We start from the raw sequence: 21,152 nt of genomic DNA on the forward strand, positions 1-21,152 counted from the left end.
CCTGAATTGGAATAGATTAGGATGGTTTTGTCTGATCTATTTCAACAAACATCTTGCAGCTCTTACTATACATCTGTTAGGAGACAAGCAATGCAAGACCAAAGTTATTAACTTTGAGTGAATTATTTACAGTTTGTTACTTCATATTTAATACACAATAAATCCACAGCTGTGTAAATCCAGAGAAATGCCCACAGTGAAACCTTGAAACTAGTAAACAGAAGTTTCAGTATTTTATTAAAATAGCATATTCAACCACTGTAACCAATAATACATTAACTTTATTCCCAGAGTACGCACAACACAGTAGTGATTCAAAATATCCTTATCCATGGTAATCAATGAAAATATCTCAAATTCAAGTGTACAACTAAAACTAAACCTTTGAAAAAATCCCTTCTCTAAAGAATACATAAAGCTCTCATACAGAATTCTTTTAAACTCTTCTATATGCAGATGTCAGTGTCTCTCATCTGACAATACCACTAGTTTTTTCTTATGCATAGTAGAACATCTCATATTTTATAGTACCCATTTTATAAATAAATTGGCATTTTCCATCCCATTTGTGTTTATCATCAGCTTCACAAAGAAACCAGTAAATAAAACTGTCAAGGACAGTCACAACAAAATGATCTCACATCAAGATATAAAACTTGAAGATACTAAAAGATGCTTCTACTCTATTTTACATAAAAAGACAGATTTAAAAAGTGCAAGGCAAGATTTGCAGGGAAAGGGAATATTTATGTTATTTTTAGGCACATCCACTTCTTTTAAGCAAGCTTCAGAATGAAATTCCAGTTCGTTCTTCATGATACCTGTTTTAAAGTCTCTCTCAAAAAAAAATTAAAAAAAAGAAAAAAAATTACATCCGTCAAATGTCAAGCAGGGAATTTCCTGTCCAACTAATAGTCTTCAGTTATGTCTTGTTCTTCCTTTTTTCATCCTTGCAGGTTTTGGTTTGGGAATATACTGATTGTTTGCCTGATACTCAAGTTCTTTACGGAAGTAATGAATTGCTTTATTCAAACCTTCTTCCAATGGGACCTGTTCCCAAAAGTGAGGAGAGAATCATATCACTCTAGGTTCACATCAGCTCATTTCACAACAGTATCTTTTATAAAACAGCTATCACAAGGGAGCTAGGGAATCTCACTCTTAGCTAATCTAAGTATTAACAGCACCACATGCTGGTTACATCGCCTCACTGCTGACGCAGCTGAGCTTTTAAACAGCACATGTATTTTCTGACATAAGCTGAAAAACCCAACAAATTTAAATCTCACACATGGTTATGATGGGTTTGTTTAGTACCAAAACAGACATGCATAATTCTACTTTCAGTTCCTAATGCATTGAAAGAGACAAACACCCAGCAGTTAAGTCCCTTCTGTTTGTAAGGATTAAAGAGCCTCTTTCACAGCATGGTATAAAGCTGGCATCCAGTATCTCATTTGATAGTCTTAAATCCTATACAAATAATTGTAATCCTACAAATTGCAGTGCTTAAACACAGGCACAGAATATAGAGACAAGAACAACAGAGTTGTTGTTTTCTCAGGAGCCATATGCTCTGACATGCTTGCTGACACCATCATCAGTACAGGAAGATAAAACCAGCAGCACAGAAACTGCTTGCCTTGCTGTACCAACTCTGTACTGCTACTTTAGAGCAAGTTTTCTTACCGCCTGTGCCAAACACAGAATGCCAGAAATGCAACAATTTGCAACACTTTGCTATCACCCTTGTGCTGTCAGACATGGTCTACCAATATCACATGTCTCTGTGAATCTCTTCAGAAGGACCTGGATCCTTTTCTATTATTAGGCTTACATTTATTAGGTAGGTGCACATGTTTAGCAGAATGATTTTTGTCTTAAAATTTAAAGAAGGCTACAAACCATTGTGCTAGCTAGAATTGAGAGCTAGCTATGAAAGTCACACTTTTTCCACGAATTAGGCGGATCTTACCTCTCCAAGCAAACCAACTCCTATTGCCAGCAACAGGAATGAGGATTGCAGCAACACCAGCAAACCCATTAGCTACGGACTTGGTAATGTAAGTAACAATGTACCATATAATTTAAATGATTCATTGGACTTACAGAGAGGTAAACATCTCATAATATGCATATGAAAAAGTTAAAATGTTAAAACTGTTCTGGAGATGGCATTAGGCAGATATTCCAGTAAGGGAAATGTACTGTTATCATGTGCCCCCCTTCAGGACCCTCTGCCTCCTGGTGTTTTACCACACAGCAACAATAATTCATCTGTACATACCACGGGTTCCCAGCCAAGCAGTAACTTGGCTTTTCTGATGTCAGGTTTTCGTTTCTGAGGATCATCCTGTGCTTCTGAGAGAAACTGGATTTCACTCCCACTGCCTATTAAAGAAGACACCACGATTTATCATCTGCAATGCACTACGCTTTGCATTTACATCTCTTCTACCAAATAGAGCAGCAGGTCTTTCTGCACCTCTCTGCTCCGTAATTCAATCCCTGAAATGCTTTGCACAGACACAGGCTACAATGCACGCAACAACTGGGCAATCCACCTGATCCACAGCAACATGGGTTCACAAAGCATTTCACAAAGATTTCAGCATGGATTCACAAAAATTAAGTTACACTCACAGACTAGTCTATTAACCTTCTATGAGGAAGGTTTCAGCAGTAAAGAGCAGAGCAGTGGATATCACTTGCTCTGACTTCACTGATGCTTTTGATCCCATAACACCCTCACTGAGTGCTGGATGAGCAGTGAGAAGGACTGGAAACTGCATGGTCAGGCCCAGAGGGTGGTGATCAGTTAGAGGCTGGTAACTCGTGCTATAACCCAAGGGTCAACGTTGGATCAATACTCAATTGCTGACACACCACAGCACTATGCTGCCACCCAGACCTCGAGAAAGGCAGCTGGAGAAAGGGCTCCAGGAACCTCATGAAATTCAACAAGTTCAAAGTCCCAAATCTGGGGAAGTACAGGCTGGGGGCCAAAAAGCTGGAATACAACTTGGCAAGGAAGGACCGAGGGTCCTGGTGGGCTCCAAGCTGAATATGAACCCATGTGTGCTTGCCACAAAGAAAGCAAATGGTATCTTTGGGCTGCAGAAGTGCTGCCAGCAGGACAAGGGAGATCAGCTTTCCCACTAATCAGCACTGATGAGATCCATATGGAGAACTGGGTCCAGTTCTAAGCTCCCCAGTAGAAGAGAGACAAGGACATACAAAGCGAGTGCAACAAAGGGGCCATATGGTGATGATGAAGGGGACTGGAATATGAGGAGAGGCTGAAAGACCTGGGGCCCTTCAATCTGGAGAAGAAAAGGCTATGGGGAATTTAACCAATGTGTATAAATCCCAGATGAGGGGGATTAAGAAGAGAAAGCCAGGCTCTTTCCAGTGGTGCCCAGTGACAGGATCAGAGACAGTGGGCACAAACTTGAAACACATATGGCCCAAGAAGGATGTGGAGTCTCTACCCTTGGAGATACTTAAAAGCTATCTGCAGATGGTCCTGGCCCACTGCTGGTTGTAGGTCACCCTGCCTGACCTGAGGGGTTGGACCAAGTGACCTCCAGAGGTCCTTTCCAACCTCAATCATTCCATGATTATTAGCACTTCAGCATTACAAAAGGGCATCAATTTCTTTTTGCCCATAATCTCCAGTCTGATTTAAATAACCAAGCATTTGCCTTTCCTCAGAACAACACATAGAAAGAGGCCAATTCTTCTACCCAAATCTAGCAAATAGTTTACATGCCATTTTAGAACTAAACCGCCTCCCCAAGTGGACTGGAACACATCAAGTTGTTTGTGAACAGACAAACAGAGGTGACAATTAATCTATGTGTCTGATGGGTTTGGTGCTGTGATTTTTCCACTTCCTTCCATGATCTGTGAATTTACAGAAGTTTTCCAGAGGGAACAGTCTTTTATTAGAAACAACACATGCATCAGCTTCTGTGTTATATGTTTGCACTCATCTTTTTCAGATCTGTCAGAAGCACTTCTAGAATGTACAGACTAAAAGCCCTTGGCTAATGGCAGGAGGATGTTTCATCACATTAGGGAGCCACACTAGAAGACCAAGCACAACCATTTCCTTCCTTTCTTGAGAGCTCTGATTTGCTACAGGCATCAGAGCTAGAATGAAGAGGAAGCCACAGTGTTTTCTTCCCAGGTGTTGTCAACCCTTTCAAGAATCACTGATAGAAACAGTGAAAAGAACAGGAAGACTGTTGACACAGCATGAGGTTTTTAATGATAGTTGAAGGACCACAGCCTGCACAACTGTGAAGAACTACCTTCCTGAAGTATCTCTCTTGCAGCTAAGATATTATGCAGGCCATTTTCATTCAAATATTTTACATTTCATTTATGTATTGTCCTTGTGCCAAAACAAACCTAAAAATTTGTCTAAACATTATAAAAATTAATGGGTATAGATTGCCTAGATACACAGAAAATGTATTCATTCTACTCTTCATGCAATAGTTTACAGACAATTGAGATGATTTGGATTATCTTATTAATATTTAATGATAGGATTAAATGCCTTTGATAAAATTACTAAGAAATCCAAAGCTAATTAAATTATCTACATATTACACACACTAATCAAGTAATAATTATCTGATGACAATAAGTGCTTCATAAACTTTACAAAGAATTACTAATCGTACTCACCAACAAGCTTTTTAATTAACTGGGCAAACTCTAGGATAGTGTGCTCTTCTGGGTTTCCCTACAAATACAAGAGACGCTCATTTCAATAACAATTAAACACCTTACAACATGCTAGACATAGTTCCAACAGGGGCAGGTTAAACTCTGAGAAAGCTAGACTTTAAGCTTTATTATACTTTATTGAAAAAAAAATCCAACTTTGACAAGTTCCTTACTCATTAGAAAATTTGTCCTCCATTGAATTCATGTTGATAATTCAGTGTATGTAGGGAGGTGGTGTTCCCTGCCTCCCCTCCTCCCGCCCCAAAAAAACCCAGTCTGTAAAGAGCTGGAAGTTACAGTAAAGGCCTGTGTCACTGAGCAGCCCACAGAGCCACATCATTTGGAAATCTGGATTCAAGGACTGTGCCCAGTTGAGGTATCATGAAGAAGTATGATAAGTTCTTTGTTCATCCAAAGTTAGGAACCGAGACTCATTTAGCTGCAAACAATTGTTTCTCAGTCTACTACAGCTCACATATCAGTACGTAAGGGCTGTTTGCTTTCCTATACAATATTCCTTTTCTTTTTTTTTAACCAACTTGCACATAATTTCCTGACCAATATTTTACAATCATATGCTGAACACTTTCTGCTAGGATTAGCTCACCTTCATCAGACTCAATTCCCTCCATCCCTAGATTTCCTTGTTTCAAAACCCTACCACACCTTGTTTGACCAAAAGCTAAGCACCTAAGACACATATAGATTTCAATACTTAGTTTTCTAAACACAAAGCATGTGATAGAGTTTAAACATATCAGCATTTGGATAGAAACACAGAAGTTAATTCATAGCCACAGGAGAAAAGGAAAATCTAGTGAACAACTGCCCTGCAGAACTGAGTATCTGATTTGGCAAAAGCTGGCATACACCAGAAATTACTTTGGATATGCATCCTTTTTCTATTCTTAAATTCACTACTAAGAAAAACATGACAACAAACAGGTCAGAACAAATATCTTACTAGAGAATTTAAGTTCCAAGCATTCTAAACAATATTACAGAACTATACCATAAAATACTATCACATTTTCCTTGAATCCAGGGTAGTATGAAATGTTTTCTAATTATCTAAAGCTAAGTATTCCTTCAGTGCTTTTTTCCCACTAAAATCAGTCTTCAATCATTTTCTTGGAGCACTTTGCATGTCTCCCCGAAACATTTATTCCCTTTGTATTCTAATTACATACACCTTCCTAAAACAAGTGAAAAACTCCAGCAACTTTATCCTGTTCTTGGAACTGTAAGATCTCAGTATCTAGGGTCTTAGTCTTATTTAGAAAGAGAGCTCATGGGAGAACACATACTTCATAATGGAAAGACCTTTTTTTTGTTCCATTTGTTTTTTCTAGAAATCAGTATCAGTGACAAGGAAGAAAACACAGGTGGTGTTGACCAGTGCACTGTAACTCAGGAGAGTGGAGCACTCATACTCACCAAGTTGACAGGACTGCTGACATTGCTGTTCATCAATGCCACCAACCCGTTCACAAGATCACTGTAAAAGAGGGAAGAACAGATTGGGGAAATTTCCACTTCTCTATAAATAATATTCTTGGTCTAGAAAGAGAGCTGGCTCCCAAGCGTTTCAGTAAAGCAGATCACACAGCTGAGGAATGCTGAAATCAGATTTATATGAGTGCATGTTTTCTTGAGGTTTTTTATTAAAAAATTATTAATATTTCCTCTTCTCTCCAGTATCCAAATACATCTGGAGGCTGATTTCCAATGAATTTCAAACAGAATAAAGCAAGTTGTAATGCAGAGGGACATAACGCTACAACCTGCTTTGCAGCTTCCTGTTTGAATTGTCTTCTCATTTTCAGAATTTCTTAAACCAAGTTTGTTAAAAAACAACCCAGAAGGCCAGCATAGGTTTTTTTAGCCTTGTTTTTTTTTTTTTTTTTTGTGCACAGTCGGCACACCAACCACAGCAGTCCCAAGGACACGAGGTGGCAGCATTGCATTAACATGCAAAGAGTGAAAAACCATTCAGCACTAAAAACTTGTCTGTTACTTGCTGTCTCTGGAAGAGTATGTTAGTATCTCAAATAAAATTCTAAACCAATTAATATTTTTCTCCTTGATATTTTTAAAGAATTCCATGTCTCCCTTCTGAAAGTAAAGCTGGATCCTAAGAGCTCCAGTAAAGCAGATCAGGCAGCTGAGAAATGCTGAAATCAGATTTCAATGGGTGCATGGTTTTTTGAGTGCCTGTATTAAAAAATGATTTTAAAAAGTAAAGTAAATGCACATGCATACAAAGCTGACCAGGCTAACCGAACCATGAAGTAAATTATCAGCCAGAACAAACAAGACTTACCTGACATACTGGAAAGCTCTTGTCTGAGTTCCAGGTCCATAGACCTAAAACCGTATGAAAAATAGGGAAGTTAATAAATACAGAAGCCCTCTCTAGCCCAATTATCTTTCTCCTTACCATTCTAGAAAACCATCTCAAGAAGAAACACTTGGAAACACAAGTTCAATGTTACAGGAATGGAAAAAAAGTGCTTGCAGAGCCTTTGCCAAAGTATCAGTTCATTGAAGGTCATCTTCCTCTTGGATCTGTCTCCAGTAAACATATCCCTAGGCATTTTGTTAACCAGAACTCTACATGAAGGAAACCTTCTCAGGGGTGTAGGACAGAGTGATGCTTTGTCCTCTTCTGGAACACTGAAAGAAGGTGCAGCCTGCACTCGCAGCCAGAATAGAGAGCCAAACATTTAAAGCAAACTTCAGATTACTAAGATGTGGTTTTGATGAGCAGTTTTGACTTGTCCATTAACAACAGCCAGCTTCAAAAAGACCACTAAATGTTAGTGGTTTCTCAACAATTTTTTTAGAGACAGCGCTGTGTTTAAAGAAATCAGGACAAAAAAAAAAAATCAAAAAACATGTGGCTCTAAATATGACTATCTAGGGAAATAGGAAGCAGAGTAATTTCTAGATGATACAACTCACAAAGTGACCTGTACAGATTTGTATCAAAACCTTAGAGGGGAATAAAAGAAGTCTCCTCATGTTACATGCTGGTACTTTGGAGCAAGTTACTGAAGTTCAAAGAGACATTAATGTATACTTGCAGCATACAGAATGGTATTTGATACCATTTCTTTTTCACAGTTTAACCAAGTGCAGTACTAAAGTCTCTAGAACATGAATACTTCCATTCTGAAAGCTATTGATAGGCACATTTAATTGGTGAAAACATTTCAGTTTAACTGAGGACTCACACATTTTACCATCAACCTGCTGCAACAGAAAGGAAGGACAAAAAAGGAAGCATGCTTGTTTTCCTCAAGGACAGAAAGGGCAGTACACAGGCCATCTGTTACTTGGTATGCCTTGTGCTCTCCAAGGCTGATTTTGAGTCCAAACAAATTCCTATTTCAGCACACAGTGGGTAAGATCAGGGGTCTAAGATTTTACCCTAAAACTGATTCAGAGAGGAATGCACCAGGAGCACTGTGACAGCCTGATGGACTCCCAAACAAACAGGAAGCATATTTATGTACTTATATAGAACTTCCTGCATTTAGCTTTACATTTAGCATGTGGGATAAGTTTTACAGAACTAAGTATTTGTACATGATTTTTGCAAGGTCACTCATGTGGTTATCTTTCCCATATATAGGCAATGGCTGGAAAATACAGTATAGTTTCTAACTTTCAGTTTCTCTTAATAAATCTCTCTTTTACAATAACAAAACAACTATCAACATGTTTGTATAGGCCACAATTTCTACAACTCAGTGACACTGCTCTCTCAAGAGTTTATTTACTCCATTTGAACAAGAGCTCTGAACTGAGAGACCAAATACAGAGTATCTAAAGAGATCAACATACTTGGTATTCCTGTCAGCCAAATTCTGTGATGATATAAGAGTGATTGTCTTTATTTTTTTTTACGCCTCAGTCACTGCTTATTGCTGCTAATTAATTTTATTTGACCTGGTCAGCTAAAGAACTCTCCCCTTACTTCTTTTCTCAGATCTAGTAATTTTCAATATCAGACAGTTATTTCTGACAGAACAGAGATGTTGGGCAGAACATTCTGTTGTAATCTCTATTACAATTACATTCTTGCTGAAGTTTAGTCAGCATGGCAATGATTGGATTTTGTTTATATCATCAATACAAAGAATGCTGAAATGTTTGTGCAAATTGCACAAATAGTGCAATTTGGGAAAGATCAACCCCATCAACAGAGCACATCTTTAGACATGCACTTCCATACATTTAAGTCTGGTATATGGGAACACTACATTTTGGAGGAGGGGAACATCAGTATTGTCTAAAATCTATCTTCATTTGCAACACATCAGGACAAGATATAAAGGTGAATGGTTCTTCATATCACCAGTTCATCACTTACTGTTAGTGGTTCTCCCTGGAGGGCTTGTAGGATAAAATTACTGACAACTCTTCCATCATTCATATGCATTCGAGGACCAAAAGTATTGAATATTCTGGCAACCCTCACTTCAACTCCCTCCTGTAGCCAAAGAAAAAAGAAATGTTACTTACTTAATAAAAGCATCTATCTTCCTAAAAGTGTAAACTCTACCCTGACAAAAAGCTTTTTAAGAATCCCTCCTTCAGCTTTAACATGCACTATTTTCTAATAATGAAACTCTTCAAATCTCTCCTCAGCCCTCCTGAAAAATGTAGTGCATATAGCAAGGTAATTTATACTAGTTCTCAGTATTTGTAATGCAAATCTAAATCAGTGCTAGAAGAGCTCATGATTTCAGCACGTGCATTTGTTCCACTAAGAACTTTAAAAATGTTTCAATAATACCCTTCCAGTAACAATTTATTTCACCTGGGACTTAGCTATTTTCTTTGCACACAAAAGTGAAGCCTCACAATCAGCAGATATAGTACCAATGTCGCATTTCCATAGATTACAGAAGTCCATACTTTAGAAAAGCTGAACATGTCAGAGAAGTATCTTTTACAAAGGCTATAAAGTGGTTTTGTAACCACAGCCACAATGTTTTCTAGCGCCCTTCTTATTAGGCTGTGTAAATGCATACATTGCAATCAAAGTCTTCAATGGTGTATTTTTTTCTGAGAAAACATCTTCATAATTTCCAGAAGTTCTTTCTAGAGAATATTTTGCAAATCTTCAAAGCAAAATGCATCAAATATGTGAAATTGGAACCTTTCTGGACAAAACATTTTAACAGTTATAGACTGCAGACTGAAGTAATCTCTCTTGAGTTATTTTGATGGACACGTTCATTTGGACAAGCCACAGTTTATGATAAAGCCTACAAGAAGGATGTTTGGCCCTTGTGAGTTAAAATGGAACACTGCTGAGCTCAGAGCAATATGGTATGCTGTAAACAGATAGATTCTACCATCTGAGTGTGACAGTCACAAGACAGAGAAGAAGGTATCAACCTCAGTACAGGCCTATGTATCTTCCTGAATTACCTAGTCCTTCCACATCCCAGAAAAAGACATTCTTGTATCAGTTACTGGAAAAAAATTGTCTATTTGTCCAAAGCAAACTTTGTGTGCTTTGATTCAACTGAAATCACAAACACAGTGTTCTGGAGTTGCAAATATTCCTTCCATAACATTCCTTCAGAGAATACACAGAACATCTTTTCTTTTCCATGTATTTTACTAAGGCATAGACCAATGCTTGCTCTCATCTTGGAAGAGGGTGTATGTGGAAGAAGTGCATTGCCACTACATCTATGGCCGAAAGTTGCAGCTCACACACACTTCACTCAGAAAAGACCTGGAAACACATTTTTCTTAGAAATAAATGTAGCTTCACATACAAGAGACACGTGCAGGAAAATGTGACCTTCTCTCTTAGGTCTCTAAGTGATTCATAAACAAACCCTCAAAGATATTTTGTGAAAGCAGTAGAACTAGCTTTTCACAGGTGAGAGATAGGTAAAAGGGACATTAAATACATCAGCTATTACTTGGTGTTGAGAAATCAGAAACACTAGGTACAGGTAAAGCCCAACACCTCCCAGTGGAGAAAGTCAAACAACATTCAATTCCATTTAACTGCAGGTAAGATTTCATTTGTCATGATCAAACCTTGTTTGCAACTAAATGGTAAACTAACAAGGGAGGTAACTATTGTGCCACAGGAAAAGATACACAGTCTTTGTCCAATAAGCTGGTATCCACAACAGAGGCAAAAAAATAACCTCACAACATCCACTGGGTCCTTCCTGCTGAAAAAGACTCTGGAAAGAGCAGAAGTCCCTTTCCATGCAAAATGCATCAGCTGGGAACATACTCTTTATTTCTTGCTAGCTAAAAAAGTATAGCAGTGTAATATTGCAAATGTATACCTCCAGCAGCACATTACAGAACCATTCCTGAAGCCTTCAGAACATTTGGAAATACTCTTACAGAGCTGCTCCCTCCTTTATTTTGCCCAGCACTTTATCTCAAGAAGGCCACTGACTTCTTCAGGAAAGGGTTGCATTTCACATGGGCTTTCCAGGTACTGCCATTAATAATAAGTGCAGAAAATAAGGCACTTGGAAGCTAGTATTCAAGATAAAAATAACACATTAAAAAATGCTGACCAAAAAGACTCTCTTGCAGTGCACAAGCTATAGCAGCAGCCTTGTTTTCCAGTATTGGCTGGAAACTAGCAAGAGATCTAGAAACGAAAAACAACACATTCTCTATAAGCACTTACTCATAGTAACAATGAACCTATTATTCCTTCTCCCTTCAATTTATTCACCTCATCCCACTGTAATGTTGTCTTCTAAAATGAGTAACCTTTTATTTATAGTATCATCTAGTAAAACTTTTCCCTGCAGCCTACTGCTTTGAAAAATCTATCTTCTATGCAGCTAATTTTTCATTTGCCCCTTTAAAACTGGAATCTGTCTCCTCAAAAGAAACTTCCACAGACAAAGAGATTTTGGAGCCAGTAACTTAAAAATTGTCTTAAGTCTCCTTTTGCTGTTTAATGAAAATCTCAATTAAAGTGATCCTTTTTATATGCTGAGTAACTCTATTCCTTTTTATATTAACTGTGTCTTAGCTATGTCCTATTACTCTGAATATTATCAATAACATGTAGTAATGACTGACTACCTCTACCATATACCCATTATCAAAGTCAATTACTTCCCCAGATTTGCAGCAGTAAGTCATGTACAGTATTTTATTCCATACTAGAGAAAGAAAAAACCCCTCTTTGGCTCATATTTATACTGCTAAATATAAGAGATCTTGAGATCTATCCCTAATGCTGAGTTAAAATTTGATTAACTGTCTTCTGCCCTCACAGTTTAAGACAATGCCTTCCTACAGCAGATTGATCAGAAAAAAAAATTCCTTGAGCAATCCAGAAAAAGAGCCTGAGAGCAAGATCATAAAATGCAGAATTGTGGACTAACAAAACACTTCACCTCACTCTATTATTTATCAGTATGAATTTCTTCACAGAGACTGTGCCTGTACAGATAAAAAGAAACAGTAAAAAAGCAGGAAAGGTTGTTATTGCTTACAAAGATACCTCCTCTGAATAAGTACTCAAGACTATTCTATAGCTGTCAGTCAAAATGCAGTATTAATTATGCAGTCTCCCTTGCAAAACAAAGCTGTCCATGGTTTTCAGCATGAATCTTTGCTGGTGATTTAGTTTTAGAGATCCCAGGTCCAGGAACTATCAGGGGTATCAAGGATGCTATAATAACTCCTTAATTTAAAAAGACATATTTTATTTTATAAGCTTTTTAAGAAGGGATATTTCCTTGTGTTGACTGTCTTAGAAAATAGATCAATATAATTCAAATACCAAGTTTCTTTTAATCAAAACAATTTGAATATGGTAGTTGTGGCCGTAATTCACAAGGGTATCAGGCAAGCTTCTTCTATTAATTACCAGTGCTTCCTTTTTTGTAAAGTTTGTGAGTCTATCTAAACAGCAAGTATGGGTTTGACCTCCCTGCATAAAAGAGCAGGAAAGGAAAAGCTACAAATGCCTGCTTTCCAGCAGACAACTGGAATTAAAAAAATCTGCTGGGGAAGTCCAGAAAGTAGCAGGGGTATCACTGTGACCTGACACAAGTCTTTACTGGTGTATCAGCCAAAATTACTTTGATTGTTGTCAGCATTCCTTGCTCTAATAGTCACTTTCTTACTGATTCATATTCTTTCCCATGTATTTCACAGATCATTAACTCTCAAAATTGTTCCCAAACCTCTGAATTGCAATCACAGCAGAATTACTAGCACTATGTACACTGGATCCACCTATGATGTGTTTAAGCTACAATACCCTACAGTGAGGCTGGGTCCAAGGAATTTTATTTATATGTGCTGTCAATTGTATAAAAAAATGTTATTAACACTCTGTTACTAATAGATTTTTAGAATTATTTTGCAGAAACAGTGATGCTGACATCTGAATTGCATAAACACTAAAGCTCCTAAACAAGCTGGGAAGGACAGCCTCAATCACCTGAGTCTATATTTTGGGCATGATGCATGTTCCTGAACACAACCTACAATTTTACAGCTGAAATGTAATGCTTATAGTTCAACACTTCAGCTATTTTAGGGCAATTCCAAAACTATCACTTAATGTGATTGTATCACAACCAAGCCCATTTCTTACCACCAAAGCCTTCAGAGTAACATAGCTGGTATGAAAAAATGGATGAAGAAAGTGAAAGGAGAGGAAAAATTGTCCTGTAACATTCCCTAGCAACCTGAAGTGTTGCTTCAGCTCTGGAGAATTTCCTCAGTAGTATAGGAAAAGAAAGAAATCTAGTTCACAAAACACCCTTAATATGCACAGCATTTAAACTGGTGTGTATTTTTATTTACAACACGTATGCAGATGATGCAAATCTCTGCCACGAGGGTAATATCAGATTCTAATTAGTATTTAAATTAATCCAGAGTATTGGAGTAAACATTAATACCAAGATTTCCAGGTAACTCCAGAATGCCAAATGCAATTTCTTTAAGATTGTAGAGATAACTTAATGGCAAGTTCTGAGCATGCACAAAATTCACACTGCGATACTGCGTGCTGAAACTCCCCTCCCATTGCTTTTTCAGGTGATAAAGTCAAGAAATGCTTAGTTCATAGGGTCAAAATAAGTGAACAAAACACCACCACCAGGAGAAAAGAATGCACTAAAAGTGCCTTGGTCAGGACAGGAACTCTGACAACAGCAAACAGTCAACTTTGACTAGATTCAAAAAACATTCGGATTCAAACAGGATGTCTGGAAGCATAACGCAGAAGTTAAATTTTACCTCACATTTTTTAGACACACTATTAGGTATTTAAGGTACCTAGCAATGTGCATAATGATGGAAACCTTTGTAAGAAATTACCAAAAAAGCAAAATAACTTTCCCTGTTTCTTCTTTTTATGGAAGCTGAGAGATTCTGGAAATATTTTAACCTGAAATACTGCAAATCCTACTGTTTGGGGCTAGGTCACTCCTACTGAAAATCCTCTTAAAAGCGCAATGCTTATCTGCATAGAGGAAATCAGACCTTTTCAAAAGGTAACGTTTCCTCTACTAGTAACAGCATATCACCTAAACACCACCTACCCCCTCTCTTTTTCCCACACCAGCTCAACAGTGCTTCAGAGTATATCTGAACTTAGGACAAGCTTGGGCAGACTTCATTTACCCATAACAAAGTACAAAAAATATGTCACAGAGCTGCCTCTAGGACAGACAGGTCATTTACATCATGAGTTATTACTTAATGTATGTGTGCACTGCAGTTCCACCTTATAAACCTTTCCTATTCATTGTGAATGCTGCATAAAACTTATAAGATGCTATCATGACTCTATGATTTTAAGATATAGTCCGTGATTTTAAAAATTACCTACTAGTGCCCTTCTAAAAGAATATGCAGTGTGTACCACAAACCTGTAAAAAAAAGCAACACCTTCTAGCACAAAAATTTCTCATAAAAAACTGCAATCTTCAACTGCAAATAGGTTTCCAGACTGATAAGGAATATTTTGCTACAGTGAAATACTGGAGACATCATCCTGAACAAGAGCAGTGTCACCATGCTGGACCTTAAATGATTTAAAAAAGAACAAAGGAGACAGAACCTCTGCCTTCTCAGTCTGGTAGAAGCGATAAGACAAAATTACTACTCTATACTAAAATACCATCTCTTAAAGACTTACCACTTCAGCTTGATTCTGTTTTCAAGGTTTATAAAAGTACTCAGAACTTTATAATTTAAAGGTTTAAAATTCAATACAATATACTATGTTTGATTTATACTTTTGTATATTAAGGCTGCAAATAACAAGAAATACTGATACCATTTTCATTAGTGTGCCACATTTGCTAATTAAATAGTCTCCTAGAGCTTAGCTGAAACACAATTAAGCAAGATTTACTTACAGCTAAAGAGTCAATGCTACGTTAGTTAATGATGAATTTCTACTTGCTGGTTAGGAAACACAAGGAAACTGGCATGTATGATTTCTTAAACATATTTTAAATTGCATTTTTATCCTCATGTTACTGTCTTTGTCTGAAAACAGGCAAAGCTAGGTATTCATTAAGGTCTCTAATTTATACCTACATAATTTTAAGACATTTCAAAGGTGCTTAAAATACATTGCTTCTATATAAGTACTCATTAAAGACCTTCCCTATTCTTACCTGTATATTCTGATTTTGATTATTCTCCTTCAACATTACACATTTATCAGTAATGGCCTTATTCAATCCCATTGACTTCTCAGCACACTAAGGTCACCTCAGTTTAATCTGTTTAAAAACTATTTACTATACTGAAAGACATATTATATCTATTAAGAACACTAAAGCTTATTTTCTACAAGAACACTGCTCATTTGAAAACACTGAACAGATGAGAGCAATAAAACCTTCCCATTATAGAAAACAAATTTTGCAACAACAGGATAAGTGTTCCTACTCAAGATGTTCTCTTTTGCCCTCCTCCCTCTAAACACACATATTCCAGTCTTGCCATACATTGAGCCTTCAGTAATTACAGAAAAACCACTGAATCTGATACAAGTTTAATACCTGCTTCATGTATGCATAGCACATGGTCTCTGCAACCCGCTTTCCTTCATCATAGCAGGCTCTTGGACCTATTGGATTCACATGCCCCCAGTAATCCTCATTTTGAGGGTGAACTTCAGGATCTATGAGAAAAAAAAAAACCACCTTAGATAATGATATATCAATAAATTATTATATATGATGAAACTTTCAGTAGAGCAGTTGTGTTATACAAATCAGAATTCTGTATTTTAGAAAATCCTACATTTTAACACAATTTCTTTAAAGTGCAATCACTGGAACCATGAAAGCAGCAGTGGCAGAAGATGAAAGACTAATAAAATAACCGAGTATAAGCAAACAACAGCCAGCATCTGCTTTCCCTAAAAGAGTGTTTGAAAATAGGGTTAAATTCAACTCTCCCCTGCAAAGACAGACTACCCAAGGGCATAAATACAACTTTTACCTGATGTGCTTCAAAGGAAACATTACAGGTTATGTAGGCAGCAGTTATGTAAGAGGCATTGTAAGTTATGTAGGAAAGTAAAGCATATTCAAATTTCACAAAATAGGAAACAAGGAAAGAAAAACGGAGAAAATACAGATGTACTGCGTTTCTTAAAGAGGTAAGAGTGAGGTACCACAAAGTACTTATATTTCTTCTATTCTAGCCTAAGTATTTTTACTAGCTATCACTGGGCACAATCAGGTTAGACAATCCTTTGGTTTGACCCAGCATAGAAGTTCTTGATTATAAAACACAAACAACCAAACAACGATCACCTAGGAACCTTGATGGTGTGTGCTTTATATGCTTGAAAAAATGCAAACACTTGGTTAAATTTCCTCCTTTGCTGTCTTTAGAATGGTATAATTTCTACTGGGTTTGAAGTGGGCATACATTACTACAGAACTTCCTAGTGTTGAGAGCTAATTTTTTTAAACAACCTTGACAGTCAGTTCTAATTAAACCTTCCATATTTTCTGCTGCTCAGACATGATTATGGATGAATTTGTGCCATATGAGAGCCACAGAGCAATGATAAATACATACAACTTTTACCTCATTATAAAAGCTCATAACAATCTTAAAAATGCCTGAAAAGATGCTGTGGGAAAGGAGATGCTCCAGAAGGGAAAATGTTCAGTTACAGAAGAATCCTCAGGGCTACCATTTTTCTCTGCAAAGCCTGACCCTAGATAATCTAAGGCTTGGGAGGCAGTAGGAATGCTGCACATGCTCAGGCCACTTTGGCTGGCCAATCAGCTTAGTGATCTCTTGCTTGGGCATTTACTTTCAATCTTCTGAAGCTGCTCCACCAAATATAAACACATGGAGGTGCATTGTTTGTCCTTCCTCATTTTTTGCTCACAAAGCTTGTATATTGTATCTTTGACTATTTTTTGTTTACTTGTTTGTTCTTTCAGCTGAGACTCAAATCTACTCCTGCTGAGTAGGGTACTGTGCCTCTGTATCTCTACTACTGTTGCAACACTGCTATTATCAATTACGCAATAGCTCAGAACAGAAGGAAGTTTCTCTAGCATGCACAGGGTCTGTTACACACCTTAGGAAGTTTGTAAAGATTTTTGCTGCATCCAATCACCATTCTATCCATCATTCTTTCACTCCTTCACTTCTAACACTAAGAGGAAGATGGAGAGCACTGCCAAATATTACATTTTAAGAGACACCAGAAGAACCTGCATGTACAACCAGTAGTTTCTTAGCTTGGAGGTTACATCCTTTGTCTCTTACACACCAGGGCAATTGCTAAATCTTAACAATACAGTTCCTATGTGATGGGAAAAAGATATGCATATTTACTATTGAAATGATCTTTCTTCTCAGGTTTTCATTATGGCATCTGGACTTTAGAGTACAGCACTCAATTTCCCCACAAGCCCTTTGGAAAAAGAGATGTAAACCAGGACACGGGAAAGATACAGACAACACTGCAAGTCTCCTGTCACCACTTTTGACTAGATACATAAAACAAGCACTGTAAAAATGTCCTTCTCACATTTTAAACTGTAAAATCATCTCCTAAAAAAGCAAGTTAAGACAGTGATGAAAATCCAAAAATACCAAAAATATCATTTTGGTATCTGACAAAAGATGTGTAAATATCCTTTTACACAGTCATATCTGAAGAGCTCTAAATACTGTTTCATTCTTCTTACCTCCATAAACCTCTGATGTAGAGGCCAGCAGCAGCCGTGCTCCAACACGTTTAGCTAAACCTAGATTTTGGGCGATGGGGAAAGAAAAATGTAATTAGAGAAAGGGCAAAAATCTTTCACTCCTGCTAGCTGTTTTAGTGTGATCCTGTTTTACCTGATTTAAAGAGAATTTGATTTCTCTCACTACGCAAATTTAGCTGTAAATCCCATCCATAGCTCCCAATTCCAACACTAGACAACTTAAGAAACAGCAGAGCAGCACTTGCATGTGATGTGTTTGCTTCTGGGACTAGCAGTTGCGCTGAATCGAGATCCAAGAACTTAAATCTATTACAATCTAAATAAAGGTCACTCCATCATAAAGTCACCCCAGGACAACAGGCCAAGGAAGCATTCCACTTAGGAAACCAAGATCTTGAAACATAGTACATTATCATTACCAAATCCTTCCTTACATAGATTAAAGACAAGCTGTGTAAAGAAACTTATACAGAATAACATCTTATAGGACAAAAATCAATAACTTCTCCTTTATTATGCCCTTTTAAACTTGGATGCTTGGATAATCCTACCCATCACTTGCATTCCATTATCTTGCATTCCATTTCAACGGCTTTCTGGTCTGCAAGTTGGCATGGCAAATCAAACAAATCTCTCTCCTCTGTCATTCTGGTACCTCAACAGCTTCTGAATCACTTGATTCTCTGAACTGTACTCTTTAGAGTATCACCCAAATAAGAAACTTGGCTATGCTAATGCCCAGGATCTTTTCTGACTCATAACAATTCTTAGGATCACTGATACTCAGATCAGACTGCATCATACCAAATGTCAGAAAGATGGGAGGAAAAAGTAGTGAAGGCTTGAGGTCTTCTTTTTACAGACCTATTCACAGCATCAAAACTAACAGACAAAGCTGAAAATATTGTCTTGTAATTATCCAGTATGATGCTCAACACTAAACACTCTTTCAGAATTTGCTAGCCAAGGCATGCACAAGAGGGTGCAGTACTCCTGATGTCTGGAGTTTATAAACTAGGGCAGTTCCACCTAGTCCAACATTTGCTGAGGTGGAAAGGAACACTCAGGGTAATTGTGAGAATGTTCCATAGCCACCAAAGTGAACACAGCAGTCATGAACACAACTGTGTTATAAAAATCCCATGCTCTTAATTGTTCCTATTACTTCTGTAATTACTGCACACTCCATAGCCAACTTACAGGCACAAAATTATTGTGCTTTGACAGCCATGTTATCAGTGTCCATTCGCAGTTATATTTAAAGGAAAATGCCAAAAATCTTCAAAGAGGGTAAAAATACCCCCAACCTTATTTTGCATAAAGAAACAACTTTTTAAAACATACAACTCATTTGCTTCATCCTCCCCTCTCCCCAGCAACTCTGTCAGGACTATATGATGTCTAACCAAGTAAAGTAATAAAAAAAATTCCACTTACCCAGCATGTTTAATGTCCCAATAGTGTTGGTTTTCAATGTTTTTATAGGATTATACATGTAATTTGGAGGAGAAGCAGGAGATGCTAGATGATAGATCTGGTCCACTACAGAAAAATGGAGGGAATAGCATTATTATTTTCCCACATAAGATATTAAATGAGAAAGTCAAGAAACAAGTATTCCTTTGTGCACTTCCTAGCACTGGAACTCAGCACTTCCTGTATCACTATCTACAGATGACATGTACACAAACATGTTGTAAATCTAAGAAAAACTAAATTTTTAGTAAAACAAAATCTAGAGCATAATGTAATATATCAACACTGTTAACATGGATATAAATGTCTGTGTTGGTGCTCACACTTTTCCATTTATAAAAAATTTAGCTGAGTACTTCCAAAATGTTTAGAAGCTGAAGAAGTATTTGCAACATTCTGTTATCCTCAAGTTTTTAAGTGGCTACAAGCTTCAGAGTACTTTTCTTTAAAATAGATTTTGAAGCAAAAATTGTAGAAACATTTTTTCAATATGAGGATAAACTTTTTGGGAAAATTAAATACTGTATTTTTATTTCTAGATCATCTGTCAATGAAACATTAATCAACTTTATATCATTTATATATGAAATACATACAGCAAGATACAAGCATGCAACTTTTGTACTTTTTTCGCCTGTTCTGTCATATATGCAATGCTTTGGATAATACAGTATTTTAGCCTTAATTAAAAAAACAAACACACAAATCAAAACCCAATACAGAGATTTCAACACATTCCTCCACTCCCTGTTATGAAATACAATTAACCAAAGAACTAGCCTAAATTCATTGTCTGAGATCATTGAAGGTTGGAGGTATTAGAAACAAAAGACTGTTGGAAACGTATTTGTTAAATTATAATAAAAACAAAGCAATGAAAACTGGATTCATTGTAATAGGCAGTATCTGATATTCAAAAACTCAACCTGCAAGCCTTTCATAACATGACTATTGACATATGTTAATGTCTTTCTGTCTTCTATGTAACTTGAATCACAGCAAGCCAGAATGATCTTAAAAAAACACCCATGGATAAGCAACTGCAAAAGTAAAAATTAAACATAAGCTCAAATGAGATGCTTAAGGAAGAAAAAATCCCCTAGACCAAGGTCATTCAAGAAAAGCAATCAAAAGGTTAGTAATAATTAGAATGGCCTGATAAAATAAAGGGAAAATAACTCCATTGTGTTTTTAAAGAAAAGTTAGGGTTGTTTTTCTTAAAAAAGACTTGACACTGAAACCAGAAAGAAGCTGGAAAAGTTAATGCTACCTGCTATTCTGACAGAAGAAAATAATGCATGGCATAAGGCTGCCTTGCCCTAGGACAGAACACTACTGGTCAAACAAATGTTTCTATTTCCTTAGGTGTTTTATTATTAAAAAGAAATAGAAAAAAATCACAGCATTAAAAAACAATCTGTATTTTGACTACATGTTGATTTCTTATAGTCTTCTGTTGGGGGCTTTAACTTTCATATGATCTGTGACACAATGAACTTTTTCCTCCAGTGAAATTACTTCTCCTACTTAAAGCAGGGCAGAAGCACCCTTGACTTTCAAATTAAAAAAAAAAAACAAACAAAAAAACAACAAAAAAAAACCCAGAAACCAAACTCAAAAACAAAACCAAAAAAAAATTTTCTTTTTCTCCATTTAAATACAACTATACTTGCTTGAACAGTACAAGCTGTATATGAG

General features: G+C 36.9%; 1 protein-coding gene across 1 annotated transcript; it reads right to left on the reverse strand.

Annotated features, from left to right (window-relative positions):
* Positions 1–220: 220 nt before the first annotated feature.
* On the reverse strand, positions 221–19,570 carry UXS1 (UDP-glucuronate decarboxylase 1). The gene is made up of 9 exons (XM_072933088.1): positions 19,416–19,570; positions 17,958–18,017; positions 15,795–15,916; positions 9,119–9,238; positions 7,064–7,107; positions 6,178–6,238; positions 4,699–4,756; positions 2,288–2,391; positions 221–1,050 (listed from the first exon to the last, which is right to left on the reverse strand). Exons 1-9 carry the CDS (start codon positions 19,471–19,473, stop codon positions 919–921), a joined length of 759 nt encoding a protein of 252 aa, XP_072789189.1. The 5' UTR covers positions 19,474–19,570; the 3' UTR covers positions 221–918.
* Positions 19,571–21,152: the final 1,582 nt, after the last annotated feature.

Source organism: Taeniopygia guttata, chromosome 1 (assembly GCF_048771995.1).
Source record: "Taeniopygia guttata chromosome 1, bTaeGut7.mat, whole genome shotgun sequence".
NCBI lineage: Eukaryota > Metazoa > Chordata > Aves > Passeriformes > Estrildidae > Taeniopygia > Taeniopygia guttata.

Coding starts and splice junctions, on each gene's coding strand:
- UXS1 (XM_072933088.1), bottom strand. CDS start 19,473: ATGTATAATCCTATAAAAACATTGAAAACCAACACTATTGGGACATTA. Junction 18,018..19,415: donor TGGGACATTAAACATGCTGG/GTAAGTGGAATT, acceptor CCCAAAATCTAG/GTTTAGCTAAACGTGTTGGA. Junction 1,051..2,287: donor TGCTTGGCTGGGAACCCGTG/GTATGTACAGAT, acceptor TTTTGGGAACAG/GTCCCATTGGAAGAAGGTTT.